Raw genomic sequence first — 25799 nt, 5'->3', positions numbered from 1 at the left:
ATTTGTAAAAATTATTACATTTAAATTTTTCAATGTGTCGTTGCCTATAATTGCATCGAAAGTTTTAAGGTTTGGCAGGATATGAAATTTAATTTTCCCTATTTCATTTCCGAAGATATCAACATTTGCATGGTGTCTTATTTTGAGGGGTCCTCCAACTGAATTTGCATAAAAAGATCGATTTGGTATAGGGTTTCGTATGTAAGTCGGGTTAATATAATTTTTGTTCGAACCGGTATCTAAAAAAAATTTCAATTCGTTTCCATTTCTCATCCTGTAAAGAAAATATGGTAACGAAGAAGGCTTTAATCTAAAAAATTAATATTATCGGTTACATAATCTGGTTTTCCGTTTTCGGATTGTCCTGCTTCTTGTTCGTAACCAAGGTATTGTGGATTTTCGTAGTAGTATCCCTCAACATTTTCGGAAGTCTCGGTTGAGTGTTCTGTTGAAGTAGGGTCCACAGCTTCTGTATTTTAGAGTCGTTGCATTTTGTTAGGATGTTGTAGGGTTTGCGACGGTGGCCGTTTATTAAATGGTTCAGGTTGCCCATTGGTTGGATTTTGTTGTGCAGGATTATGAAACCCTTGAGGTGGGAGCCTGTTCTGGTAATTAACCTGTTTTGTTTGTATGGACTTGTTAACGTCCATTGGGACTGAGGGTTTGGGTGGGAGTTGTGGTATGTAACTCTGTTGAACATTGCCGAAAGGCGTATTGTGCGATGTGACGTAGGGGCTTGCTTGTAGTGTGCCGTAGGGGCGATATTGTGGAATCGGATTTGAAACTGGTTGTAGTAAGCCGTTCTGTCCATATTGTAGGGGAAGGTTTGAACCATACCTTAGTGGAGGTCTCAGAAAGGGTCCTTGCGCGAAATTGGCAAGCTCCGGATAAAATGGTCGCGGTTCTGGTTTACTTGTGTAAGTCCGGGGTAGTTAGAGGTTAGTTGGCTTAACATTGGGTGTCATACGAGAGATATTACTTGCATGGCTCGTTCTATAGTTCATATTGTCTAGTTTAAGACACATATGCAGAGCTTGTGGTAAGCTCGTCGGTTCCCTGATACTGAGGAGACTTGGTAGTTGACCATTCAATCCCCTCACAAAGGTATCGAGTGCCTCATCCCTCTAGGATGCTGTCATGGCATTCATCGCCTCTTCTCCTAACTCGAGACAATCAATTTTGTCCAAAATAAGGGATAGGTATTGGTACACTCGGTGGTAAAACTCTTCAACGGTGCTGCCCCGTTGGACGAGAGAAGTCATCTGGCACTCTAACGTACTGACTTCCTCTTGTCTGAATAGTGCAGCATCAGACATCCTACTCCAGTTTAGAGGAGTTCGGTAGGATTCGAGTGCCGCATCGGCCTCGCCAACTATCTTATGTATTATGGTATGAAGGATCACGTAATACCTAGGGCTGTCTTTGTTCTGTCCATGCATCAGTAGGATTCTGTCCACTGATTTCAGTTCATTGAACTCACCTGGTTTCCCAGAAAACTCCCTTAAACATTTCACCACATCGGGTATGAGATGAGCCAGTGTTTCTACTAAAGTCTACCCTGCTTTCCTCCTCCTCTTCTACCTTGGTGTTTAAGATGGAAGAAACTGCTTCAGAAAATAAGGTAACAAGTTCCTTTTTCTGGTTGTTGGTAAAAGCGGTACTTTGCTTTAAATTGGGTCTCGCCAGAGTCTCAGCTATCTGATCTTCCTGACTCATTCTATTTATTTATCCTCGCAACCAAGACGGAACAACTATGGATATTTAAAATGTAGTGTTTGCAAGAAAAATTTAACAAAGTTGTTTAAATTTGGAAAACTTTAGCCTTCGATTAATTTCTTTAAAATTTTAAATATTCTTATTTTACTTATAACTGACTTACATTCATTCATAACTTACTCTATCATTAACTGCATATTGTAGGTATTGTTTGCGATTCCCTTTAGAGTTGTTGTTTTGCTAATTTTTTGCAGCTATTGTTGATGTTATTACTTTTTCTTTTTTTAAATTTTCTCAAAATTTAAACACTTATTTTGATGTCAGTTTATTCAAAGTTTTTGTTTGTTTTTGTTTTTGTGTGAATTTATTCAAGTCAAAGATTTCCTTACTTTCAAACACTTATGGACGTATTCATTTACTTAAAGTTTTATTAAATCCAGACGGTTTTGAATAGTCTTTCACTAGTTTGGCAGGGAAAATACTTCCCGTCCTTTATGGTTCGCGCGGCACTTTTACGTTTTAACCCGCACTTACGTTGGGCGCCAATAAACTCACGAAGTTAATTCGTTTGTTAAAATTGTTATTTATTAAATTAAATTAGTTACTGATACGGCACTATGTGTCTTTCGATTAATCTAACTTAAAGAATTTAATTAATTATGCGGCACTATGTGTCTGTTGGGTTTATATTAAACTACGTCGGTTATGCGGCACTATGTGCCTTTCCGTTAAAGGTAAAATTAAGGCTGACTTATTATTCAAGCTTAACGTTATAAGCTACCCTTCCTGAGCCTGCCTACGTGACCAAAGATGCTTGGTCAGCTAAATAGGGTTTGCGCGTGTAGCGCTCAGCTGAAGTATTTGGTCATGTGAGCGAATAAGCGGTTGCGCGTGTTTCGCTCGCTGAAGGTGTTTAGTTTCATCAACTAAGAATTTAGCGGATGCGCGTGCAGCGCAATTGCACTTTTGGTTGTAACACGACTCCCAAATATGCGAACGGTTTGTTTATTTGCAGAATATTCTGTGGGAATGGAATTTATGAAATGTTGTTTTGACTATGTGGAGAAGTTCACAAAGTATTGTGTTAACTTATATATACCATTGAACTAATTAAATTTTTCTGAAACTAAAAACTCAATTTCGCTCGGAACCAATTTCGGAGCAGATGACACAGCCAATCGAATCGAGTGGCAAACACACAGAACGAAAACGATATTAGGTTGATGTTACATATGTAAAATAAAAAAAAAAATATGTAAGGCGCGACAACCTCCGAAGAGATTTAAGGCCGAGCTTCTCTTCCAATTTGCGTCGTGGTCCTCTTATTTTTACCTACAAATTGGCTGGATGGGACCTACTTGTTTTATGCCGACTTCGAACGACATCTGCATGGCAGATTAGTTTTCACTGAGAGATGGCAGAATTACACTCGGAGTGCTTGCCAAACACTGCCGATGTTACATGTGTATTTATATAAAATTAAATTCCTTTAGCACATTTCTTCGTTTTTAACTAAAAATTCGAGTTTTTTGAATGATGACACTATTTAAGTAAATGGGCGATATGTGTATATGTAGTTTATATGGGTGATATATGCTTAGTGCACCGAGCACTCAAAACCAACTTCGGTAGCGCGCCAACGGCGTACCTCCCGGGTGGTGTGGAAAAAGCTAATTTTCAATTAAATTTCAAGTTATCTAACCATAATTCTTTGTCAATTTCATTTGATTTTACATACTTTTTATATTTTTGTTTAAGGAACTAAATACCAAAACTCTATAATTACATTTGAAAAGTTTGTAAGGAAATGCAATCAAAAAGTATAATGTCTTAGGTCAATTTCAAAATTTTAATGATAAATTTAAGTAACTTATACCAATTTGCTATATTTCCACTCACTGCTCAACTATTAACGCATTATTGCACTACCCCCAACACTGAATGCATAGAGTGAGTTGAAAAAATTACAAGTTGGTCGAATTTCGACCACGGGCGATACTATTATATGTAATACTCCTATATTGCTAGTACAATATTCTCGCAATGAGATTTGAATTCGAAATCGAAAAAAGACAGCCTACAAAATGTTTGCGATTGGAGCAGCATAAGTGTGACAAGAAAAAATTCAAATTTAGGTACATTCGATTATTAAATACAAAAACAAAAATATTTAAACAGCAATGTATCGGAACTCTGATGTTTGTGAGTAGTCTGTAGTAGCAATATCCCACTCAGCATTTAAATGATAAAATTTTGAATTTCCCTACATATAAATACAATTTGATTACTCTTTTTGACTAAATAATGACCCAGCCAGCATTTTTTGAAAATTTTGATCAAAAAATATTCAAATATCATACCCTAAGATGATTAAAAACGTTCAAATTTAAAAGCATTTTCTGTTCGAATATTAGCGTATCGTCGGGAGAAAAATGTACCATAAATGTGATTATTCTTGAATAATCATTTATGATTCATATTTCGAAACGCTTTTTATTCATATTTGATATCATTGTAAAATTGAGCTTTAATTGTTTTAGAGTAATATTTGACTGCTTTTCACAGTCATTTTTTGATCATATTCGTGAATATATTTCAATCGTTTTGGTTTAGATTTTTGACTCATTTTTGAATGCGATTATGATGCATTTATTCTTCATATCTCATTCAAAATAAGATACTACATAATAATCTTATTTCATCAGGGGAAGAAAGCATGCGGAAGTGAGCTATTTGAACCACAGGTCACTCGCAAACAAACTTGACCGATATTCACCTGCGACTACAACATCCAACATCAGCTATGATCGTCAATATCTTAAATTACGATACGGTACGGGATGTTGAAGACATATCCAGGTACATATGTCAAGAGAGTTTCACTTACCTGGTCAAATAGCTCACAACTTTTGTATTGTCCAACTATTATGTATTATCTGGGAAGGTGGAGAAATGGTTGGGGAAATCTTCGGGCATGAGCAGCATTTGCATTAAATTGTCTTGAAGAATGTCTTAATAATAAAAATTTTATATACATATTTTTTCTGAACTTCATGATTGAAAAAATGTGTGTATGTGAAAAAAATAAGTTTTTCAATGAAAAGTAAAATTTTAACAAGTATAAAACTCATTATTCAGTTAACAAATATAGTCAGAAAAGATTCAGAAAGCTGAATTAAAAATGATTATAAATGTTTGATCACCTAAAGTAAACACATTTGATTCAAATATGATTCCAAAATGTGATTGAAAAACTATATTCAGTTTTTGTTCATCGAAAGGTGAGCATATTTGATTATTCTTTTTGTTGACTTTTATGAAATATTAAAATTTAATCATCAAAGGACTTCAAAAATGATTCCAAAACGTGATCGAAAAATGATTTTCAGTTTTTGATCATCAAAGGTATTCATATTTGATTATTTCTTTTGTTCAATTGTATGATAACTCATTATTTAGTCAGAAAGAAGAATCAAATTGTATTTATATGTAGGGAAATTCAAAATTTAATCATCTAAATGCCGTGTGGGGAGTTATCATACAATTGAACAAAAGAGATCATCAAATATGAATACTTTTAAAAACTGAAAAGCATTTTTCGATCAATTTTTGGAATCATTTTTGAAGTCCTTTGATGATTAAATTTTAATATTTTATAAAAGCCAACAAAAAGAATAATTAAATATGCTTACCTTTGATGATCAAAAACTGAATATAGTTTTTCAATAATATCTTGGAATCATATTTGAATCAAATGTGTTTACTTTAGGTGATCAAAAATTTATAATAATTTTTAATTCAGCTTTCTGAATCTTTTCTGACTATATTTGTTGACTGAATAATGAATTTTATACTTGTTAAAATTTTACCTTTCATTGAAAATCTTATTTTTTCACATACACACATTTTTTCAATCATGAAGTTCAGAAAAAATATGTACATTATATAAAATTTTTATTATTAAGACATCCTTCAAGACAATGCAATGCAAATGCTGCTCATGCCCGAAGATTTTCCCAACCATTTCTCCACCTTCGGCTTCCCAGAAAATACATAATAGTTGGACAATACAGGAGTTGTGAGCTATTTGACCAGGTAAGTGAAACTCTCTTGACATATGTACCTGGAAATGTCCTCAACATCCCATACCGTATCGTATTTTAAGATATAGACGATCATAGCTGATGTTGGATGTTGTAGTCGCAGGTGTATATCGGTCAAGTTTGCTTGCGAGTGACCTGTGGTTCAAATAACTCGATGCCTCATGCTTTCTTCCCCTGATGAAATAAGATTTTTATGTAGTATCTTATATTGAATTAGATATGAAGAATAAATGCATCATAATCGCATTCAAAAATGATTCAAAAATCTCAACCAAAACGATTGAAATATGTTCACGAATGATCAGAAAATGACTGTGAAAAGCAGTCAAATATTACTCTAAAACAATTAAAGCTCAATTTTACAATGATATCAAATATGAATAAAAAGCGTTTCGAAATATGAATCATAAATGATTATTCAAGAATAATCACATTTATGGTACATTTTTCTCCCGACGATACATTAATTTTCGAACAAAAAATGCTTAAACGTTTATAATCATCTTGGGGTACGATATTTAAATATTTTTTGATCAAAATTTTCAAAAAATGCTGGCTGGGATATATTTGAAAAAGATTTTAAAAAATTTAAAATATTTGAAAATGGGCGTGGTATCCCCCTTTTTTTATTAATATTCTTCTACGTTTCGGGAGCCATAACTGGTGGCAGAATGGCCATTTCGTGAAAAAAACTTGCGTATTTTTTTATAATTTGGTATATGTTTTACAAAAGTGGATAATACTATTAATAAACACGCTCACCTTTGAAAATATGTTAGGTGAGTATTTAATGTTCTGCATTAGACACCGTCACTTGATTCTAAACACCCTTAGACCACATTTACTCATGCTCTTATCTACAATTAATCACCAATAGATAATCTACGCGTTCCATCCCTGGGAACGAGATTATTTTCTGTCAAATTTTCACTTTTATCTTTTTATGGGAAATCTAGTCATATAATTACCGATGAGGAGTTAAGTACGAAAATGAGGATAATCTCGTTATATGTAAACTAGGTCTTAGACAAAAAAATTTTAAAACTTAAGGTTTGAATATATGGTATTTTATGGCATTGGTCCTTCATCACAACTAATTTTAGCCCTAATAAGTAAACAATAACATTTTATAATTCCGGTGAAATATTACATCGGCTTCGTGAGCAAATGTGCTAATAAGTCCACTTTTTATGAAAACTGAGATTTTAATGCAGGAAGATGGTACAGCTAAAAATACATCGTCTACATAAAAAAAGTAATCACAATGTCGGTTTTACATGTTGAAATGGAATGTTACGCAAATGTGCTAAGTCCACAAAAAATCAAAAAACAAAAAAAAAATCATGTGTTAAGTCCAGGTGAAAACAAATTATTATTCGTTTTATTCAATTTTTTTTTTATAGAATTATATACAATTGTTACTATATTGCTGTGATAAGCTTGACTTGTGACTATTAACGTCTATACTTTGCCGAAACAGCTACCTTTCCTACTTGTTTAATGTGCAAACTCTTATTACTTATAATACTTCTAACATTTAAAACTCCTTTAGCAAGCAGCTACTCGTAGTTAATAAAATTGCAAAACAAAAACTCAAGCAGCCCATGATTTCTATTTATTTCCATTAATAAAACCGTTTTTGCCCTTATGGCTTTTACTTCGGTTGCAGTAGAAACGCGATTTCAGTTTAATAAATTAAAATTGTATTTATTGTAAAAAAAGAGCCGCAAAAAGATTATTAATATATATTTAGTTATTTGAACACACAGAAGGTAACTACTTTTTATAACTTTAGGAAATTAATTGTAAGTTGTTTATTTATTAGAATACCGACATGGATTTTGCTGATGAAAGTAATATTAGCCGGGGAGAAGACTATGGTATTGAGTGTGATGATGGAGTTGTGGGACTCGTTCCGTATAGCACGTAACACCGATTCCGATGATTGGAACGAGCTGCCTTCGCGGTTAAAGGGACGAAAAAGAGAAGTTATTACTGAAAATTCTAATTGGGTTTCGGTCAAAAATATGGAGAAAGGCAAGTAATATTTAGGAAAACAGAAAGTCGTTAACAGCTGGAATTACGAAAAAGCAAAGGAAAGATGTAGCTGTAAAAAGGGTAACGTCATAAAATGTGCTCTAGTTACTGATGAGGCTAGAGGGAACATATTTAAAAACTTTTGAGAAATGACATGGAGTGAAAAAGGGTATATGTCAATACTTTAGTTGAAATTGCTCCCACTGCAAGACCTAGAAACAGAAAGGTATACCACACTTCCAAAAAATTTCGAACCTTGCAGTATTTTCTTAAAATAGAAAAGAGAATCGTTAGATATACCCTTGTTTAATTGATGGCCACAAATGATCACTTTAACAAACCAGAATCATTAGAGTTTTCAAAAATTTTTTCTTAAATACATTGAGCATTCGACGCACTGTTCGTAAGTGGGTAAATAATCCAGTAGTAACTGAAGCCACTTCAAAGAAAACACCAAAAAAAGTACTCAACAGAAGAGAGGAAGTGTTTAAATTTATTTTTCGACTCATTGCCATCAACGGAATCGCATTATTGTCGAGCTGATACTAAAAAAAGTATCTGCTAGCAGAGGGGTATTCTAAAAAGAAACTTTACAACTTCTATGCTACTGACTGGTGTATTAAACATGAAGTTCGACTACTTTGATAGTTTTTTATGAAATTTTGGTGCAAAAAATCTGAATGGTTGCACCTAAGAAGGACCAATGCGATATATGCAGTTCATTTTCAATTGGAAATCTCTCGGCAGAAAAATATACTCTTCACAAGAAAAAGAAAGAAGAGGCAAGAAATGAAAAGACTAAAGACCGCGAAGAAGAAACGCACGTTTTTACAGTAGATCTACAAACTGTACTAATGTCCCCAAAATCACATGTCAGTAGCTTGTACTACCGCATAAAGTTACAGGTACATGATTTGGTCTTTTTCAACCTTAAAAACCAAACAGCTTATTGTTTCTTCTAGAATGAAGTGGAAGGCGGATTAAGCTCAGCCGAATTTGATAGTATTTGGATTTTCTCTATATAGAAAACAAAATTCTTTCTGCAAATGATAGTCCATCAAAAATAATTTTTTATAGTGATGGTTGTACTTACTAATATCGAAATTTGGTAATGAGTAATGCCTTACTTAATGCATCGATTAAACATAATATTACTATTGAACAAAAAATTCTCAAAATGGGTCACACTCAAATGGAGGCAGATAACGTCCACTCCACCCTTGAAGGAGCCATAAAAAAACAGAAATATCGATGTCCCCGTAGAATACATTGTTATATGTAAAGCAGCCCGAAAGAAACCAGAACCCTACGATGTCAATTAATTGGATTATTCGTTTTTTAAAAGTTTTAACTCTGTTAAATTTTATAAAAGTATTCAGACAGGACGCGAAAAGGGATACTATAAAGTAACGGATATACGTGCTTTAAAATACACTGCAAATGGGGATATATTCTTCAAACTATGATTCCATGAAGCAGGGAAAGTTTTACCGCAAAAAATTAACAAAAGCATTGATGCTATGGAGTTTCCCAACATGCAACGGCTTCACACAGAAAAAAGAAAAATTCCTGCCAAAAAAAATGAAGATTTGCAATGATTTATTTTACGAATTAGAAAAAAATTTTTGTTAACATCAATGAAATACGAATGTTATTATTTGCTTTAAAATAATAAAATATACTAAATGAAATGAATACTCTTAAAAATAAATCTTTGTTTACGAAATAGCTGAAAGAAAATGTACTAAGTCCAAAAAAACAAAAATTATAGAAAGAAAATTTGTTAAGTTCAACAAAAAAAAAATTATAGAAAGAAAATGTGCTAAGTCCAAAAGGAGCTCATAACTCTGCAATGGCTTTATCTAAAACTGCTCTGTTAACTGGTATTTAAATAAGACGAACTCAGAAGGGAAACTGCATTTTCAGATATTAAAACTATTTAGAACATAAAAAGCTAGATGGTTTTTCCCTCTCCTGAAAAGTAACGAAAAATGGACTAAGCACATTTGCTCACGAAGCCGACGATTAGACATTGCGCTATTTGTATAATGATTTCATACTGAAAAGTATATCCAAAAATTTTAGAAAACTGCCAATCTGCTTATTTTTATTTACCTGGATTTGGACTCAGTTTGAGATGATTTTGAGATGGAGCCATTGTAAGATTTGGGCTTAATTGAAGGGGATATACTCCGATTTATAGTTGAACTGGATTCACTTGGCGCGGTCTCATTAGAATTTAATTTCTGTAAGTAAAAACAAAATCATGTTTAAGGGCCGTCTTCACCATCGCCAGTTAACGCTAAATTGTATATATTTCACAGATCTGGGTACGATTTCTGGCTAATAAAATGTTAGTTAGCTCGAACCGAAAATGGTGAAGACAGCCCTATGGCCCACTTGCAGAACGGCAAGCTATTTTTTTTTAGCTCAGATTAAATTAAAAAAATTAGTTACAAATCTATTAGTTTAGCCCTTCATGCCAAGTTAACTCTGAGTAAAAAAGTTAACTTTCCGTTCAGGGAGCTGGCCTAGGTGATTGTTAAAGCACAGAAATATATATGAAGATCCACACCAAAACGTAACATCTTCAAAATTTGAAAACCAATTCTTTTAAAACAGATCCCTTCTGGGCCCGAATCGTGTTATGCAATCAGGGATCGAAACACAGTTTTACTAAAAAGATATATATGAATCTGTGCAACCATTCGTAAAAATTTCAACAAATTACAAATGAAATGAGCACGCGCAGGGCTGCAGAGAGTAATTCCGGGTCCGGGACTAAGCAATTTACGGGTCCCCTATAAAAAATTCACTAATACATTTGATTAACTTGAATTAATGACGTCTCATTCATGAATCATTATTACTGGATTACATTAAAAAAAAATTTTTGCCACATCAACTAAATGATTTTTGAACTAAGAGCTGACAATAAAATTAACACAGAATATTTACTATTTATACTATTTTATTGTAACGTAGGAATAAAATTCTCTTTTAACAGACACATATTGTTTAAAATAACCTTTTCTAGTTATTTGATAACATTTTAATACATTTCTGATAAATCTAAAAATGATTATAAATTTTAATTATTCAATATAGGAAGTTGCTTTACTTCCTTTTTTCGCTGCAAATTTTTTATAATAATATCAAAATTAACTGTATTGCCAAAACGGATTCAACACAAGGCAGGGCAATTCCTGAAACTCTCTCTTGAGATTAACACGATCTATGAAAGTTTTTGGTTCTTGAAAGCACGCTGAAAGAACGTTCTGCACCAGCTACAGTGACAGGTATAGTGCAATAGATACGTAAAGCAACACAGGTAGGTAGGTTGAACTGGCCGGTCCATGAGGACCTCACATAGACTGACTGAGTCCGTAGTGTTACCAGAAGTTTGTTTTAGCGACCAAACTGAAAAACCCTATCAAAAACCAGGACCTATGTTATAAAATAACTCCGTCCTCTTGGCAAATACTAGAAGCCTCCTAGGACTTAAGCCACTTCTGCTTCTAGATCTGACAGCTGTATCACTCCCAATAGCTGGAGTCTTAGCCTGGCAAGTGCAGGGCACGAGCACAGAACGTGCTCGATCGTTTCCTCCTCCAACCCGCACTTCCTACAGCTGCTATCACTGACCAAGCCTAATTTAAAGGCATGTGACGCCAGAAGGCAGTGTCCAGTCAGAATACCCGTCATGAGTCTACAGTCCTCTCTTTTTAATGATAGAAGCAACTGCGTCAGTCTAAGGTTGTAAGACCTACACATAATCTTCGACACTTTACAGCCCCGCGCTTGAACCCACGCCTTTCCTGCTTGGTCGATCATGTGCACCTCTCGCCTTCGCTTAATCTCGCCCAATCTAATTGGGACGTCTACGGAGCAAGCTTCAAGGGATGCGCCCTTTTTAACTAATTCGTCCGCTTTTTCATTCCCATCTATTCCCATATGCCCTGGGACCCAATATAGATGTATGCTTCTCCCTGTCCCGATTCTCTCCAGAGACTGCTTACACTCTAACACGCATTTAGATGCTGTGCTATGTGAGATTATTGCCTTAATTGCTGCTTCACTGTCAATATAAAAGTTAACACGGTTGCAGCTTAAGCTATTCTCTTCCAGGGTTTCTACTGCTTTGGTTACGGCTAATATTTCCGCTTGGAAAACGCTACAGTAATCCGGCAGCCTGCAGGATCTGCTTATTTCCGGATCAGCGCAGTATACCGCAGACCCTACTCCTTCCACTATTTTGGAACCATCGGTGTACACATGTATCGCCTCGTCCGCCATTTGCACCAACCGTCCACCTCTATTGTGGCCTTAAGATCTCCCTCAAAGTGCAGGTAGGGAATCATGTAGTCTGTTCGTCTTGTGACTGATGACGCTATACTACTATGGCCATATGGTCGGCGCTCAAGCTGCCCCGAAGCATTGAGCCTGGTTGCGGTCGTTAACGCTTTGTTCTTTGCTACCAGGTCTACAGGTGGAATGTGCAGAATGGCATACAGTGCAGCCGACGGGGTTGTTTTCAGGGCTCTCGTAATGCAAAGCATCGATAGTCTGCATACCCCCTCTAACTTTTTGAGGTATGTTGTTTTTTGTGTGGCTTTCCACCAAACAAGAACTCCATAGTATAGAAGAGGGCTTACAATCGCTGTAAAAACCCAATGAGAAAGAGAGGGCGATAGGCCCCACGTACACCCCAGCATTCTTTTACATGCATAGAGTGCCGTTGAGGCCTTCTTGACCCTCTCCTCCACGTTGAGCTTCCATGACAGCTTACTGTCTAGGATGATTTCTAGATATTTTGTGCAAGGTTGCTCCTGTAAGGTCACCGCTCCTAACTTAGGCCTGGTCCAATTTGGGACCTTGTACCTCTTTGTAAACAAGACCATATCCGTCTTCTCCGCATTGACTTTCAACCTGACATTAGATGCCCAGGTATGAATATCCCGAAGCGCCCGATCTATCAAAGAACTAATCGTTGGAAGGCATTTTCCACTTATGACAATTGCAACGTCATCCGCGTAAGCCGTAAGTTTTACGGGTCCCTCATCGAATTGCCTGAGCAGTTGGTTGATGACCAGTGTCCACAGCAGAGGTGATAGCACCCCTCCCTGCGGCGTGCCCCTGTCCACTGATTTCGTGGCCTCGTACAATCCCCATTGTGATGTAATCTTTCTGCAATTTAACATGCAGCCGATCCATCTGATTAAGGCAGGATGCCCTTTAATGTAATTAAGACCATCCATAATCGCCCATTTTGCAACATTATTGAAAGCCCCGGCAATGTCCAAGAAGACTCCTAGAGCATACTCCTTATATTCCAGGGATTTCTCTATGCTTATTACCACCCTATGCAATGCGGTGTCTACCAACTTGCCTTTGGTGTACGCATGCTGTGTTGTGGAGAGCAGCTTTTCATCCACGTTGGACTTTATGTACACATCTATCAGCCTCTCAAAGGTTTTGAGAAGAAATGACGTTAAGCTAATGGGTCTATAGTCTTTGGAATACACGTGACCGATCTTCCCCGCCTTTGGTAGAAAAGCTACACGAGCAGTTCTCCAAGAGTGCGGTACATGATTCAGTCTTATGCACCCATCGAATATTATTTTAAGCCATTCCACGACCGCCCTACTTGAGACTTGTAGCATGGCCGGGAATATACCATCTGGGCCCGGCGATTTAAACTTAGAAAACGTCTTCACTGCCCACTCGATCTTGGTATCGGTCACCAAGCCCGGCACCACTAGCTCCGTGATCAAAGTGTGAGTGATGTCTGCTGGTTCTTCTAAACCGTCTCCCGATGGGAAATGTGTATCGAGAAGCACCTCAAGGGATTCCTCACTATCACGTGACCATTCCCCGTTCTCTTTCTTTATTAGTCCCTGGACTATGTTTCCCTTTGCTAGGACTTTTTTCAACCGTGCTGTTTCACTTGAGCACTCTATGTCCGTACAGAAACTTTTCCATGAGTTTCTCTTCGCCCTGGTAATTTCACGCTTGTAGATCCTCAGTAGATTCCTGTACTCGTCCCGACACGCTTCGCTTTCCGCGGTCTTTGCGAGTTTAAACATTTCTTTTACCTGTCTTCTTAGAAGACTCAGCTCATTACTCCACCATGGCGGCTTTGCTTTTCCTCTGAATCTTCTTAGAGGGCAAGCTTTGTTATACGCAGTCATAAGCGTCCTTGTTAGGAATTCATTCGACTCCTCCAGTTCCTCTACATTAGCAACCTCTTTGGGTTGTCCCAGTTTTGTTTCTACATGTTTCTGGAATTTAGTCCAATTCGTTGCCCTAGGGTTTCTAAAGGTTCCTCCCTTCTCTACCCTCTTTAGTGGGATGCTGAAGCTTATATACGCATGGTCGGAGAAGGATGGTCTATCAAGAACCATCCAATCATACCTTGATATATCACGCTCGGAGCTCAATGTAATATCCAGAACATTCCTGGATGTTGGACCAATGTATGTAGGAACATTTCCCCTGTTGGCTATCTGCAAATTGGTTTGCAGGATGTAACAAAATAGAGATTCGCCTCTCTCGTTCGTATCTGCTCCTCCCCACGCATTGTGGTGCGCATTTGCATCTGCGCCTATGACCAACCGCCCTTTGCGCCCTTCCTCCTGTACTAGCCTTTTGCACTCCATCGGTGGAACCTCCGCAGCATGGGCCATGTAGCAGGACGCCAGGATAAATGCCTGCTTATTCTTTTGCTCAACGGCCACCGCTACGAGATCCTCAGTGGTGTAATTAGGCAGCATATATGAATGCAGCTGTTTCCTTACCATTACTACAGCTCGCACCCGTCCTTCCGTTTGCGCGTAGTAAACGCCAAACCCGCGCGCGCTAAGTCCAGAAACCTTTCCTCCCGATGAGAGCCACGGATCCTGGATCAGCGCCACGTCAAACGAACCCTCCTCAAGGGTTAGGAGGAGTTCGCTCGACGCCACTTTACGGTGTTGGAGGTTTATCTGTAGGACTCGCAGCACCATTGGGCTGTTTGTTCCCTTCCAGCACCTTCGTTTTGACGTCGTCGTCCTCCTCTTGCCCTTTTGGTTTAGAGTATTCGAGGCCCCCTTCAGCCCCTCGTGAATGTTGTGGCGTGTGTTCCTCTGTACGAGTCACAGCACTATTTAGCGGTTGGTCCTCTTCTAGCACGTTCGTGGTGACGTCGGGGACCTCCACCTGTCTTTTTTTCCTTAGGCTTCTGAGGTCTTTTTCGACTTCGCCCACTTCCAGCGTGTTAGGATTTTTATCCTCGGGACTTCTTTTCCTGAGTCGCATGTAAATTTTGCCAGTGCCAAAGGACATTTTGCCAAGCTGCGTGTACAAAATATCCTCCGCCTGCTTGTTTATTTGGAAGATGTAGAACTGACCATCCTCGTTAGGCCGAGATACAGTAAGTACCTTCCAATCCTGTGTCGGTATGTTCGGATTCTGATTCTGCAGAAGTCGCAGTGTATCCTCCGACTTCATCACGCATGGTATCCATACCTTAACTTTTGGTACCGTGGGGATTTGCGCATTATCCACCACCTCAAACCGCGCGTTCGTGCCTTGCCTTTGGAGGTTTGGAACGACTTCCTCCAGCCACCGCAAGCTCGCGATGTTGTCGCACGCTATCATCTTCACACCATTATACCATCCCCCCGAATCAAAGGTTGGAAGGGGCTTACTTGGTTGTTCCCGCATCATCTTAAGCATTAAGCTAATAAGCTCCCTTTCCACAGATCTCCACCTTTCAGTAGTCATTTGTCCGAACGGACTGCTACGATCAACCAGCGCCACAGTCAGTGACTGCTTTGCCACATCACTCATCTTCTCGGGAAAAGCAGGAGTCTTAGTGTTATCTCCTTTTGGCACCTACGAGAACACCGGAGTCTTCGCGTTAACTCCCTTTAGCGCCTCCGAGAAAGCCGGAGTCTTAGCGTTATCTCCCTTTGGCTTATCTCCTACTTCCCTCTGACTGGCAGCTTTCGAGGTAGTTGCTACCTCGCTATTGGAACCCATCTGTCTTACAGCTTTGGGCCTACTTGTCTTGTCTATGCGACTGCCCTGCCTCGCGGCTCTAGGACTGGATCCTTTCTGCCTCTTGAAAGCAGGCTTGTCGCCTTCTGCCGAACGTTGCCTCTTCATTCTGCCATTCGACGCTTCTTCCTCCTCGTACCGGTTGCAGAACCGAGGGTTTCTCGCAGCAAACCTTTTAAACTGCCTTCAACCTTCTTCTACCGCTTCATAGGCCCATTCCAAGCGCTCGATCTCTACTTCTGTTGGGTCGACCACTGCTCCCAAGCGTTGTACAATTCTTAGTGCTGCACGGTACTGCGAGAGAGCTCTTTTACTTCCTCTGCTCCGTACCCTTCTCCACTCTTCTAGTCCGTTTTCATTTGTGTGCTTCTCCAACACGGAGTTCATTGCATCAGCACTACTCTCGCTCCCCGAGTCCGACGCATCGCTTAATTCGTATTTGTCGTCCTTGGATTGCGACTCAGTCCTCCTCTTTACATCCTCCTTATTACATTCAGGTAATGAGTTGTTCATCTTGGTCGTACGACCACCTGCCCGACAAGGCGGGCTCAGCGGTCCAGTATTATATACGGGGAAAGAACCGTCCGCCACAGCAGCGCCCCTTACTGCGGTAAGGCCATAAATACTTCCCGAGATGGCCCGGTATCGGGAAGGCTCCGTTCGAATACAGCCGAATTTATCCCCTGGCTGCAAATCGTCCAATAGGGACGGTCCGCATAACACCCTGGATTAGGGGGTTGGCAGTTCTTGGTCACCGACATCCCGCCGCCCTCCTATGAGGCGAGACGGCGTAGATGTCAGTCCTAAACAGCTCCGCCTCATAGTCGGGCGCTATGGGGTTCGGCTAAGCCCTCACACCAACGACAAGGTGCCTACCCTAGTGAGGGTAAAGCAACACAAATGTTGGGGAAAATCGTATACAGATTTTGAACATATGTAGATGGCATTTAGCAATTCCAATGGTTATCAAAATTTGCTTGGTAAATGTGTTTCAAGTGAATTATTTCGCATTCTAAGCTTTGAGAATTGTCCGACTTATATTTTTCGACAAATTTTGCTGCGCTCGCCCGAACCATGTCTTCAAATTGCCACGAAAAGGAAAACGCCTCGCTCAAATTTCTCATAGCTGCAAATCGTTCAATAATGCCAGTGATTACCGAATCACCGATCACCAGGAATGTATTGTTTTTAAAATCAGACTCTGAATCATCCGTAATCATCTCATTTAAATTATCTTCAGAACGTCTTTTGGGTTTTCTCTTTCGAATGTTTTGCATTCGTTTAAAATTGTTTCCCATTGGTTCCTGATCAACTTCAAATCAGCTAATAAGGCATCTAGATGTCGGACCTCAACATCTATGGTGGCGTCTCTAGCTTGGAGGACCACGTTTCTTTCATTAATGGTAGTCAGTATTTTGAACAAAATTGAGGACAGCAAGATACATTCGAACTTGTTGATGTACTTGATAATGCCGGTAACATCGCCGTATGCTTGCGCAGTCAAATTTGGCTTTTGGCTGAAAGACTATGAAGAGAGCTCGGTACATTTTTTTTTGAGGATGTCCCATTGTTGTGGAGTGCTGCTGAAAATAGTAAAACATTTTCGTACCACTCCGAAGAAAGTAATTGCAGCCGTACAACATTCTGTAGCATCAACACCACATAAATTGAGAATGTGCGTTGCACAAGGCACAAGGCGAGTAATCAGTATTTGAGTTTTTGTCGAGAATGTGACGTACGGCCTGATGCTGAACGTTACCGGTAAATTTATAACCGGAGTATTATGTCACCGAAAATCGTTGAAGTATGCACGCACTACCCAAATCCAGCTGCGATGGTATATGACATTTTGTAAGGACCACCCCGAACTAATGCAGGGAAAAAACTGCCCCAAAATCGCCGAACCAAATTCAATAGTTGTGGAAAGATTTATATATTTTATTTTATTATATATATATATATATTTTATTGTTAAGCCGTTCAATTTTCACTACAATTCGGTTTTGCGCTTAAAATGTTTCATTTATTTTTCCAATCAACAGCTCTTTTGTGTGGTTGCATCGATGTTACCACCTATTTCAGTGGGTAAATAATTATCCGGCTACTTTCGTAGAATACCAAAAGGGTGCAAAAGTTGCCACCGGAATAAAGCTGCCGTGTTGAAGAATGTTGTTACCACATTAGAATCAGGCTGTTAGTGTCCGTTATAAGCTCCTTTCATATTAGCGCCGTTATCATACCCTTGTGCACGACAACCATTTAATGAGATTTCATGTTTACCTAGAGTAGGGCAAATTAAATCAACGATTTCCTGACCAGTTTTTTGGTTACAATACACGAAAACCAAAAACTGTTCTTCAATTGTAAAATTTGTTGTTTCAAATTGAAGTGGAGGTAGCGTAAAATGAACGTAGTCTGTTCAACGTGACTATCATCAGGCGTAGCATCAACGATAATAGCAAAATACTTGGCTTTCTTGCGTTGATCTAATATAGTTTCCACGTGTTTTGCAAAAATTTTTATAAACTTGTTCTGAATGGCTGGGGAAAGATAGTGAACTAGTAAAATTTTGTGCTGATGTTGTGAAATCCTAACTTTCCCCATATGATCTCTAAGTATCGGATCATAATGGCTTATTAGTTCTAAGATGCCCAAAAAATTTCCATTGTTTCGTTCACCAAGATATGTCTATACTTTCGCCTCTGAAAGCTAGGCCTCTTTCACCCAAAAATAAAATAGTGTCCAAAATTCTATATGAAATTTCTTTCCACTTTTGAGTTTCAGTGATTAGCTGTTCATTGATAAGTGTGTAGTGAATACCCAAATCCAACCCTGCCGCAATATATGGCAACATCATAGAACAGCTGAGTTTTAGCAACTACAGCGAACGTCTAGTAATACTTTGAATTTCAGCGCATATATAATTTGGGACTTACCTTTTTAAGATAACACATTGTTCTTTTTAGTTTAGTTTAGTTTTAGTTGAGTTAATAAATATAGAATAATAAACATAATATTCTATAAGTGGTGACCCCGACAACAGAATGGTACAACCAAGCATTGCTGAGGCATTTTCCACATCATGGCCAACGAGAACGAAGAAACATTTCATGAGGCAGTAGCTCCATTTCAAGTTGCACGGTTGGCAATAAAACCGCCACCGTTTTGGAAACCAGATCCGCCTTTATGGTTTGCGCAGGTGGCGGCTCAATTTGCACGAGCGGGAATTACTACAGACGATACCAAATATTTTACGGTCGTTGCCGACATCGATTCAGCTGTACTGGCACATGCCAGCGACATTATTTCCTCGCCACCCACTGCAAACAAGTACGACATATTGAAAGAGCGATTGATCGAAGAATTTAGCGAATCAAAAGAAAAAAAGTTTAGGCGATTATGCGAGTTGAGTGAATCGGGACAGAGGAAGCCTACAGTTTTGTTACGAGAGATGAAAGACCTGGCGAATCAGCAGCTAGGTAAAGAATTGTTGAAGTTCTTATGGCTGCGGCGACTGCCCCTCCATGTGCAGCAAATTTTACTAACGATGGAGGGTGAAGTAGAAGGGTTGGCAAAAAAAGCTGATGACATAGTGGCAATTCAAACTATGAGTGGTAGCGTCGATGCTATTTGCAAACCAAGTGACGATATAACAGCAACCATTTCAGAGTTGGTGAATAGGCTAGATCGTTTAGAGAAGCAGGAAGTAACGTATAAACAGCGACGGATCGGAGCGCCTCGACAACAAGCACGACCGACCAGCTAACGCAGTGAGGACACACGGGATACAAACCGCGATATCTGTTGGTATCATCATATTTTCGGCAAGAACGCAACACGGTGTCGGCCACCATTCGCTTTCACACCAAAACTTTCGGAAAACTAGTCAGCCCTCCGTACAAAGCGGCTATGTCGGAGGAGGATATGAACTCCAGCCGCCTTTACATTCGAGACAGAACGTCCTCAATGGAATTCCTCATCGACACTGGAGCCGAAGTTTCGATTGTACCCAAACGTCACGGTGAGAGTATGCAACTAAACGCAATGAAACTGGTTGCTGCGAACAATACTACAATTAATACATTTGGCAAATTACAGATAACATTAGATCTCGGCCTACGACGGCCATTTAATTGGTATTTCATAATCGCCGACGTTGCGCATCCTATAATAGGTGCGGATTTCCTAAGACACTACAACGTGTTGGTGGATTTAAAAAACAAAGCTATCATCTATCAAGCAACGCATACTCGGGCGCTTTGCCAAATCATACTGCCGCCACATAGTGTACTCTCTTTAAAGGGAGCTAATCCCTATTATGCGATCTTATTACGTTATCCTGATCTTACTAATGACTTGCCCAAGGCCAATAGACCCACGACAGCAGTCCACCACCATATAGAGACACGAGGATTTCTTCTGAAAAACTGGAATGTGCGAAGAAAGAGTTTGAGTACCTAATCAGACGCGGGATTTGTCAGCGCTCAAGTAGTCATTGGGTGAGCCCGTTGCACATGGTGCAGAAATCAAACGGGACGTGGCGGCCTTGCGGCGATTATAGGAGGTTGAACGCGAAAACAGTGCCAGATAGCTATCCAATTCGGCATATACAGGACTTAAGTGGTGAATTGTTCGAAACAAAATTTTTTCGGTAATAGATTACAAGAAGGCATACCACCAGATCCCAGTGAACCCGGCAGATGTGCCACAGACAGCTATTCTAATGCCGTTCGGACTATTTGATTTTAAATATATGACTTTCGGGTTAAGGAATGCTACCCCAACGTTCCAATTCTACATTGACGAAACAGTAAAACGTTTATCTTTTGTATTTCCATACCTATATGATGTACTCGTAGCTTCCACGTCCCCAGAGGAACATGCGGAGCATCTCAAACAGCTTTTTGATCGTTACCGCGAGAGGGGGTTAGTTATCAACGGTGAAAAATATCAACTGGGTTTAAAAAAAGTGGAGCTTTTAGGACACTTAGTCTCGGTGGATGGTATCAGACCGCTGCCACAGAAGGTCAAAGGTATTCTACAGTGCAAAAAGCCGAAGGAAGTGCACGAGTTGAGAAGGTTTCTGGGGACAGTAAATTTTTATAGGCGATTTTTGCCCCATGCTGCGGCCACCGAGGCACCTTTACAGAAATTAATGGGACCATGTAAGAAAAGAGATAAAACCGAGATCCGTTGGACGAGAGAAACAACAGAAGCGTTCGAGAGACTGAAACAAAAATTGGCAGAAGCGACCTTTCTTGCGTTCCTCATGAAAGATGCCACAATAGCTTTAATGAATGACGCCTCCGACGTCGCAATTGGTTCCGTGCTACAGCAATTAGTTAAGGGTAAGTGGATGCCATTAGGGTTTTTCTCACAGAAGTTAACCCCAACAGAACAACGCTATAGCGCATATGATCGTGAACTAACAGCAATTTATAAGGCAATACGCAATTTTCGTTATCATTTAGAGGGAACAGCTTTTATTATTTTCACGGATCACAAACCGTTGGCACATGCATTGGAACAAAAGTGGGAGAAACTTTCACCACGGCAGGCACGACAGCTTAATTTCATTAGTCAGTTTTCTTCGGACATACGACACATCAGCGGCGCGGATAATATTGTAGCCGATATGCTCTCAAGAGTCGAGACCTTTTCGCTACCGATGCCAGTAGATATACAACAATTGCATGACGAGCAAACAAAATGTAACGAACTTAAAGGATTACTTGATGGCGAACAAACCTCGTTGCAGTTAGTGGAACACCGACATCACCAATCGGGCATTGTAATAATTTGTGATAAATCAACCGGCACACTGCGACCATACGTGCCAAAACTGTTACGACAAGTGATATTTAATGCTTGTCATAGTTTGGCCCACCCAGGGGCGAAACCAACTATTAAATTGACAACGAAAAGCTATGTATGGAAGAGAATGGGTTCGGACATACGCAGTTGGGTACACAGTTGCCCAGCGTGTCAACGATGCAAAATCTCACGGCACATGAAAGCAGAGCTAGAACAATTCGCAGTTCCAAAAGGAAGATTTGAGCATGTCAACGTGGACATAGTTGGACCCTTCTCTCCGTCAAGAGGTTTCACATACTGTCTCACATGTGTGGACTGGTTTTCAAGGTGGTTGAAAGTGATCCCTTTGACGGACATGCAAGCGGAGATGGTTGCCAGAGAGTTTCTCAACGGTTGGATAAGCCGGTTCGGTACACTGAAGTTTATTACCACAGATCAGGGACGTCAATTTAGGAGTCAAGCATATACATACCACCAGCTACCATCCACAAGCAAACGGTATGGTGGAAAGATGGCACCGAGTTGTAAAGGCAGCCCTTAGATGTCATGCAGCGGATGCAAACTGGGTGGAAGTCCTGCCTCTCGTCCTTCTGGGGTTAAGAACAGCTGTTAAGGAAGCCTTGGGAGTATCTGTGGCAGAGATGATTTATGGCCAACCTATTCGGATTCCTAGTGACATAATGGACTTGGAGGAGGAGGGTCCCGTGGACCAACATAATTTTTGCGAGAACCACGACGGCATTTCGAGACCGTTCGACCAATACAAACGTCACAGCATGGTAAACCTGCGGTATTTGTTCCCAATGATCTGCGCTTTGTAGTCATGTTTTTCTACGCGACGATACAATTAAAAACCAGTTGAAAGCACCTTACGACGGGCCATATCTGGTTGTTAACAGATACCCCAAGACATACACGATAATGATTGGTTCGAGGCCGGTAACCGTATCCATCGATGGACTTAAACCAGCTTATTTTCCTAGAGATGAATTATCAACAATAACACAAGCCACAAGTATTGATGCCAGCACATCGGCGGATTTTCTGGAAAGGTGGTGGTGTAGTAACTACCCAAATCGAATCCTGCCGCAATGTGTGGCAACATCATAGAACAGCTGAGTTTTAGCAACTACAGCCAACGTCTGGTAATACTTTGAATTTCAACGCATATATAAATTGGGACCTTCCCTTTTAAGAAAACACATTGTTCTTTTTAGTTTAGTTTAGATTTAGTTGAGTTAATAAATATAGAATAATAAACATAATATTCTGTAAGTGTATCAATTGTAGCCTCCTTTTGATTTAGATTTTGTAAAAATCGCCATTGAATATAACATTTAATGTGATCTTGAGTATTTTCGTGTGCTGGCAGTTTATCGTATAGCTTCTTTCCACCTGCAATTACGAATATCCGCCAGGACAACAAATTTTGGGTCGATTTAATGTATTGGTGCTTAACACACGACATGGTAGGCACTAAAAAGCATTGCTATTTGCATTCCACACTAACCAATCACGCTCCACTTTCTCTCCATTTGGCAAGATTCAGTTTAACAACGAGGTAGGAAATACCTCGTCACGACGATCACGTGGAAAAATAACAGGACACTTTTGATGACCTCGACGAATTATTTCGTTGACTTCTTCAGATTGCAAAAACTCATTATTCACGGTACCGATGTCGAAGTCGTTTAAATAATCTGGACTTTGATACAAAGTTGGTGGTATTGTTGCAAGACTTTTTGAAGATGAACCTTCATCAGAGTCACCACCAAACTTTACGATTTCGGATTCATGTAAACATACATTTTTGTTTAATGTTTTTATTGTCTTCTCGCTGTTCGAAGGCCCAGGCAAAAAATCATTATCAATAGTCGAATCGGATGCGGAAACTGAATGGTTTTGAGCCAGCTGCCAAATGAAATATTCTCTGTCTGTGCTTTTTAAATTCGGCTTAAAAATTGCACATGGAACAACTAAAGACTCCTGAATTTAAAAAATGTCTTAGTACCTCTAAATCGCGGGGCCCCTCAGAAACCCCCTCTAGGCGGGCCTGAGTATGCGTGGTCTCTAATTCACATATTTCATTAACTTGAATCACCTTTGCAGATATTTAGCGATTTAGAAAATGGATTTTGATCGCGCTTCGGGCCCTGATTGCTATTGAAATTTCGTATCGAGCTCCGGAAGTTGATTTGAAGCCATCAACCACTACTATTGCTGAATAGTTTCAAATAAAAGTATAGATTTTCAATATTAATGTTGCAAATATAATATAATATTTGCACTGTTTTTTATTCGAAAATATATATTTCATGCTCGCTTTCTCAGCTTTTGAGGGAGGGGGAAAGGGAAGGGGCATGGTGCCGGCTGTAATGGGAAAGGAGAGGGTGGTCAATAGGAACGGAAAGAGGTGATACTTAAGAAACATTAGAAGTCGAGAGAATTTTCAAATAACACATGCCGACAAAATTTGAAGAAATTCCAGACACATGGGGCGGCGGCCGTGGTGTGGTGGTAGCGTGCTCCGCTAACAAACCGAAGGTCCAGGGTTTAACCCCGGGCAAAGTTACACCAAAATTTAGAAAAAAACCAATTTAAATCAGTCGCTTTGCAGATGACGGTCCAAGTCGTCATAAAACATGTAAGTCCCGTCACGTCACTTTGTAGGGAAAATTAAAAGGAGCACGAGTCAAATTGGAAGAGAAGCTCGGCCTAAATCTCCTCGGAGGTAAATCGCGCAAAATATTTTTCTTATGGGGCAATGCAAAGTAAGTTTTTTTGTTTACGAGGAGCAAACATCGAAAGTCCCAAGGTCAGTGTGGGACATTAACTTGAACAAAACCTCTTACCGTCTAAGTACCAGTTTTTTATAGAACTGCAACGTGATTCCAACGGATGTTAAGCCTCCCGACGGTAGTACAGCAGGCAATGCTACTTAGACGGTAGGAGGTTTAAAAACAACAAATAAAGTAACATTTGGGATATTTTGACTTTAATAAAATTTAAAAAGGAGTAACTTCTCTCTTGATAGTCGTTTAAAAGTTCTGAAATTGTATCACTTTAGGATGAAAAACTGCTATTTCCTTAGAGTGATGGGACTTCGAAACAATTGTAGGCTAATTATTAAAATATTTTCAAAATTGGCTGTGTAATATCTTAAAATGAGAAACTAAGAACCGATTTGGACTTTAACTTGTATAGCATATTGTGGACAAGACAAGTGTGATATCTTAAGCACAGACGTCAAAATAACAAAGAGACACGCTCATCTGATTCTCAAAGTTGCTATCGTGGTCTCATCCTGCACCTTTTTATATTGGCCTCTGAAGATAGCCGACCATATTGAACAGCCCATTAAAACGCTACCAAAACGCGAAAAAGCCATCTTGAACATCTTGCCAGTCCGTTTGACGGATAAGATATTACACTTGGTTTGTACGCAATGGTTTATTTTCAAAGAACGAGTTTAGGCTCATTTTAGCTTGTGACGTGTGCAACAAATTACATTGGAAGTTCATAACAGCTGTGTGTTTTTTTACATCTATATACATATGCACTTAAACTTTATACACTCAGAGAAAAAATCGTTCTAAAAGGAATGTAACTAGTTCAAAATTAAAAACATTCGTTGACAAAAGTCTGTTAAGTAAGTTTTTTCTTAACTCGTGACCGATAGGCTTGTTTTAAGAACAGTTTTTCCAAGCACACCGTTCGTATTGCGACGAATATTAGTGACACTAAGTGATACTCACATCACTAGTCTGATGCTAAATAAATGAAGCCATAACAACAATAAAGCAGGCAGTTACTTGTATCTACATAAACGAATCAATCATTATGTCTACACATATGTACGTACACGCAGAGGATAGAGACGCACGAACAGATGCATATATCTTATCTGAGATGCTCACAAAAGTATGCAATAATTTGTGCAAGTATCACTCACATATACACGCGCATGTGAGAAGCTATAAACGTAGTTATAGCTGGTAATTTTATAGCTGGTAACTAACTAGTAAATTCTAGAAATAGAAACGCCTAGAAATATGCCAACGAGGAAACCAAATAGTATAAAAGCAGCAC

At 39.2% G+C, this 25799-nt stretch overlaps 1 protein-coding gene across 10 annotated transcripts in view; it reads right to left on the bottom strand.

Moving 5' to 3' along the window:
* Nucleotides 1-25799, bottom strand: part of Sik2 (Salt-inducible kinase 2) — a 964644-nt gene that overhangs the window by 337604 nt on the left and 601241 nt on the right. For all 10 annotated transcript variants that reach the window (XR_010952760.1, XR_010952759.1, XR_010952762.1 and 7 more), the window contains one exon: nucleotides 9972-10102. Coding sequence is in view for 3 of the 10 variants with exons in the window: in XM_067782444.1 (XP_067638545.1) it covers nucleotides 9972-10102 (131 nt within the window). In the remaining 7 variants the exon portion in view is untranslated. The remainder of the gene's footprint in view (nucleotides 1-9971; nucleotides 10103-25799) is intronic.

This window comes from Eurosta solidaginis, chromosome 4 (genome assembly GCF_040869045.1).
Source record: "Eurosta solidaginis isolate ZX-2024a chromosome 4, ASM4086904v1, whole genome shotgun sequence".
Lineage (NCBI taxonomy): Eukaryota > Metazoa > Arthropoda > Insecta > Diptera > Tephritidae > Eurosta > Eurosta solidaginis.
The sequence above is the reverse complement of the archived record's forward strand: the minus strand, read 5'-3'. Positions and strand labels throughout refer to the sequence as shown.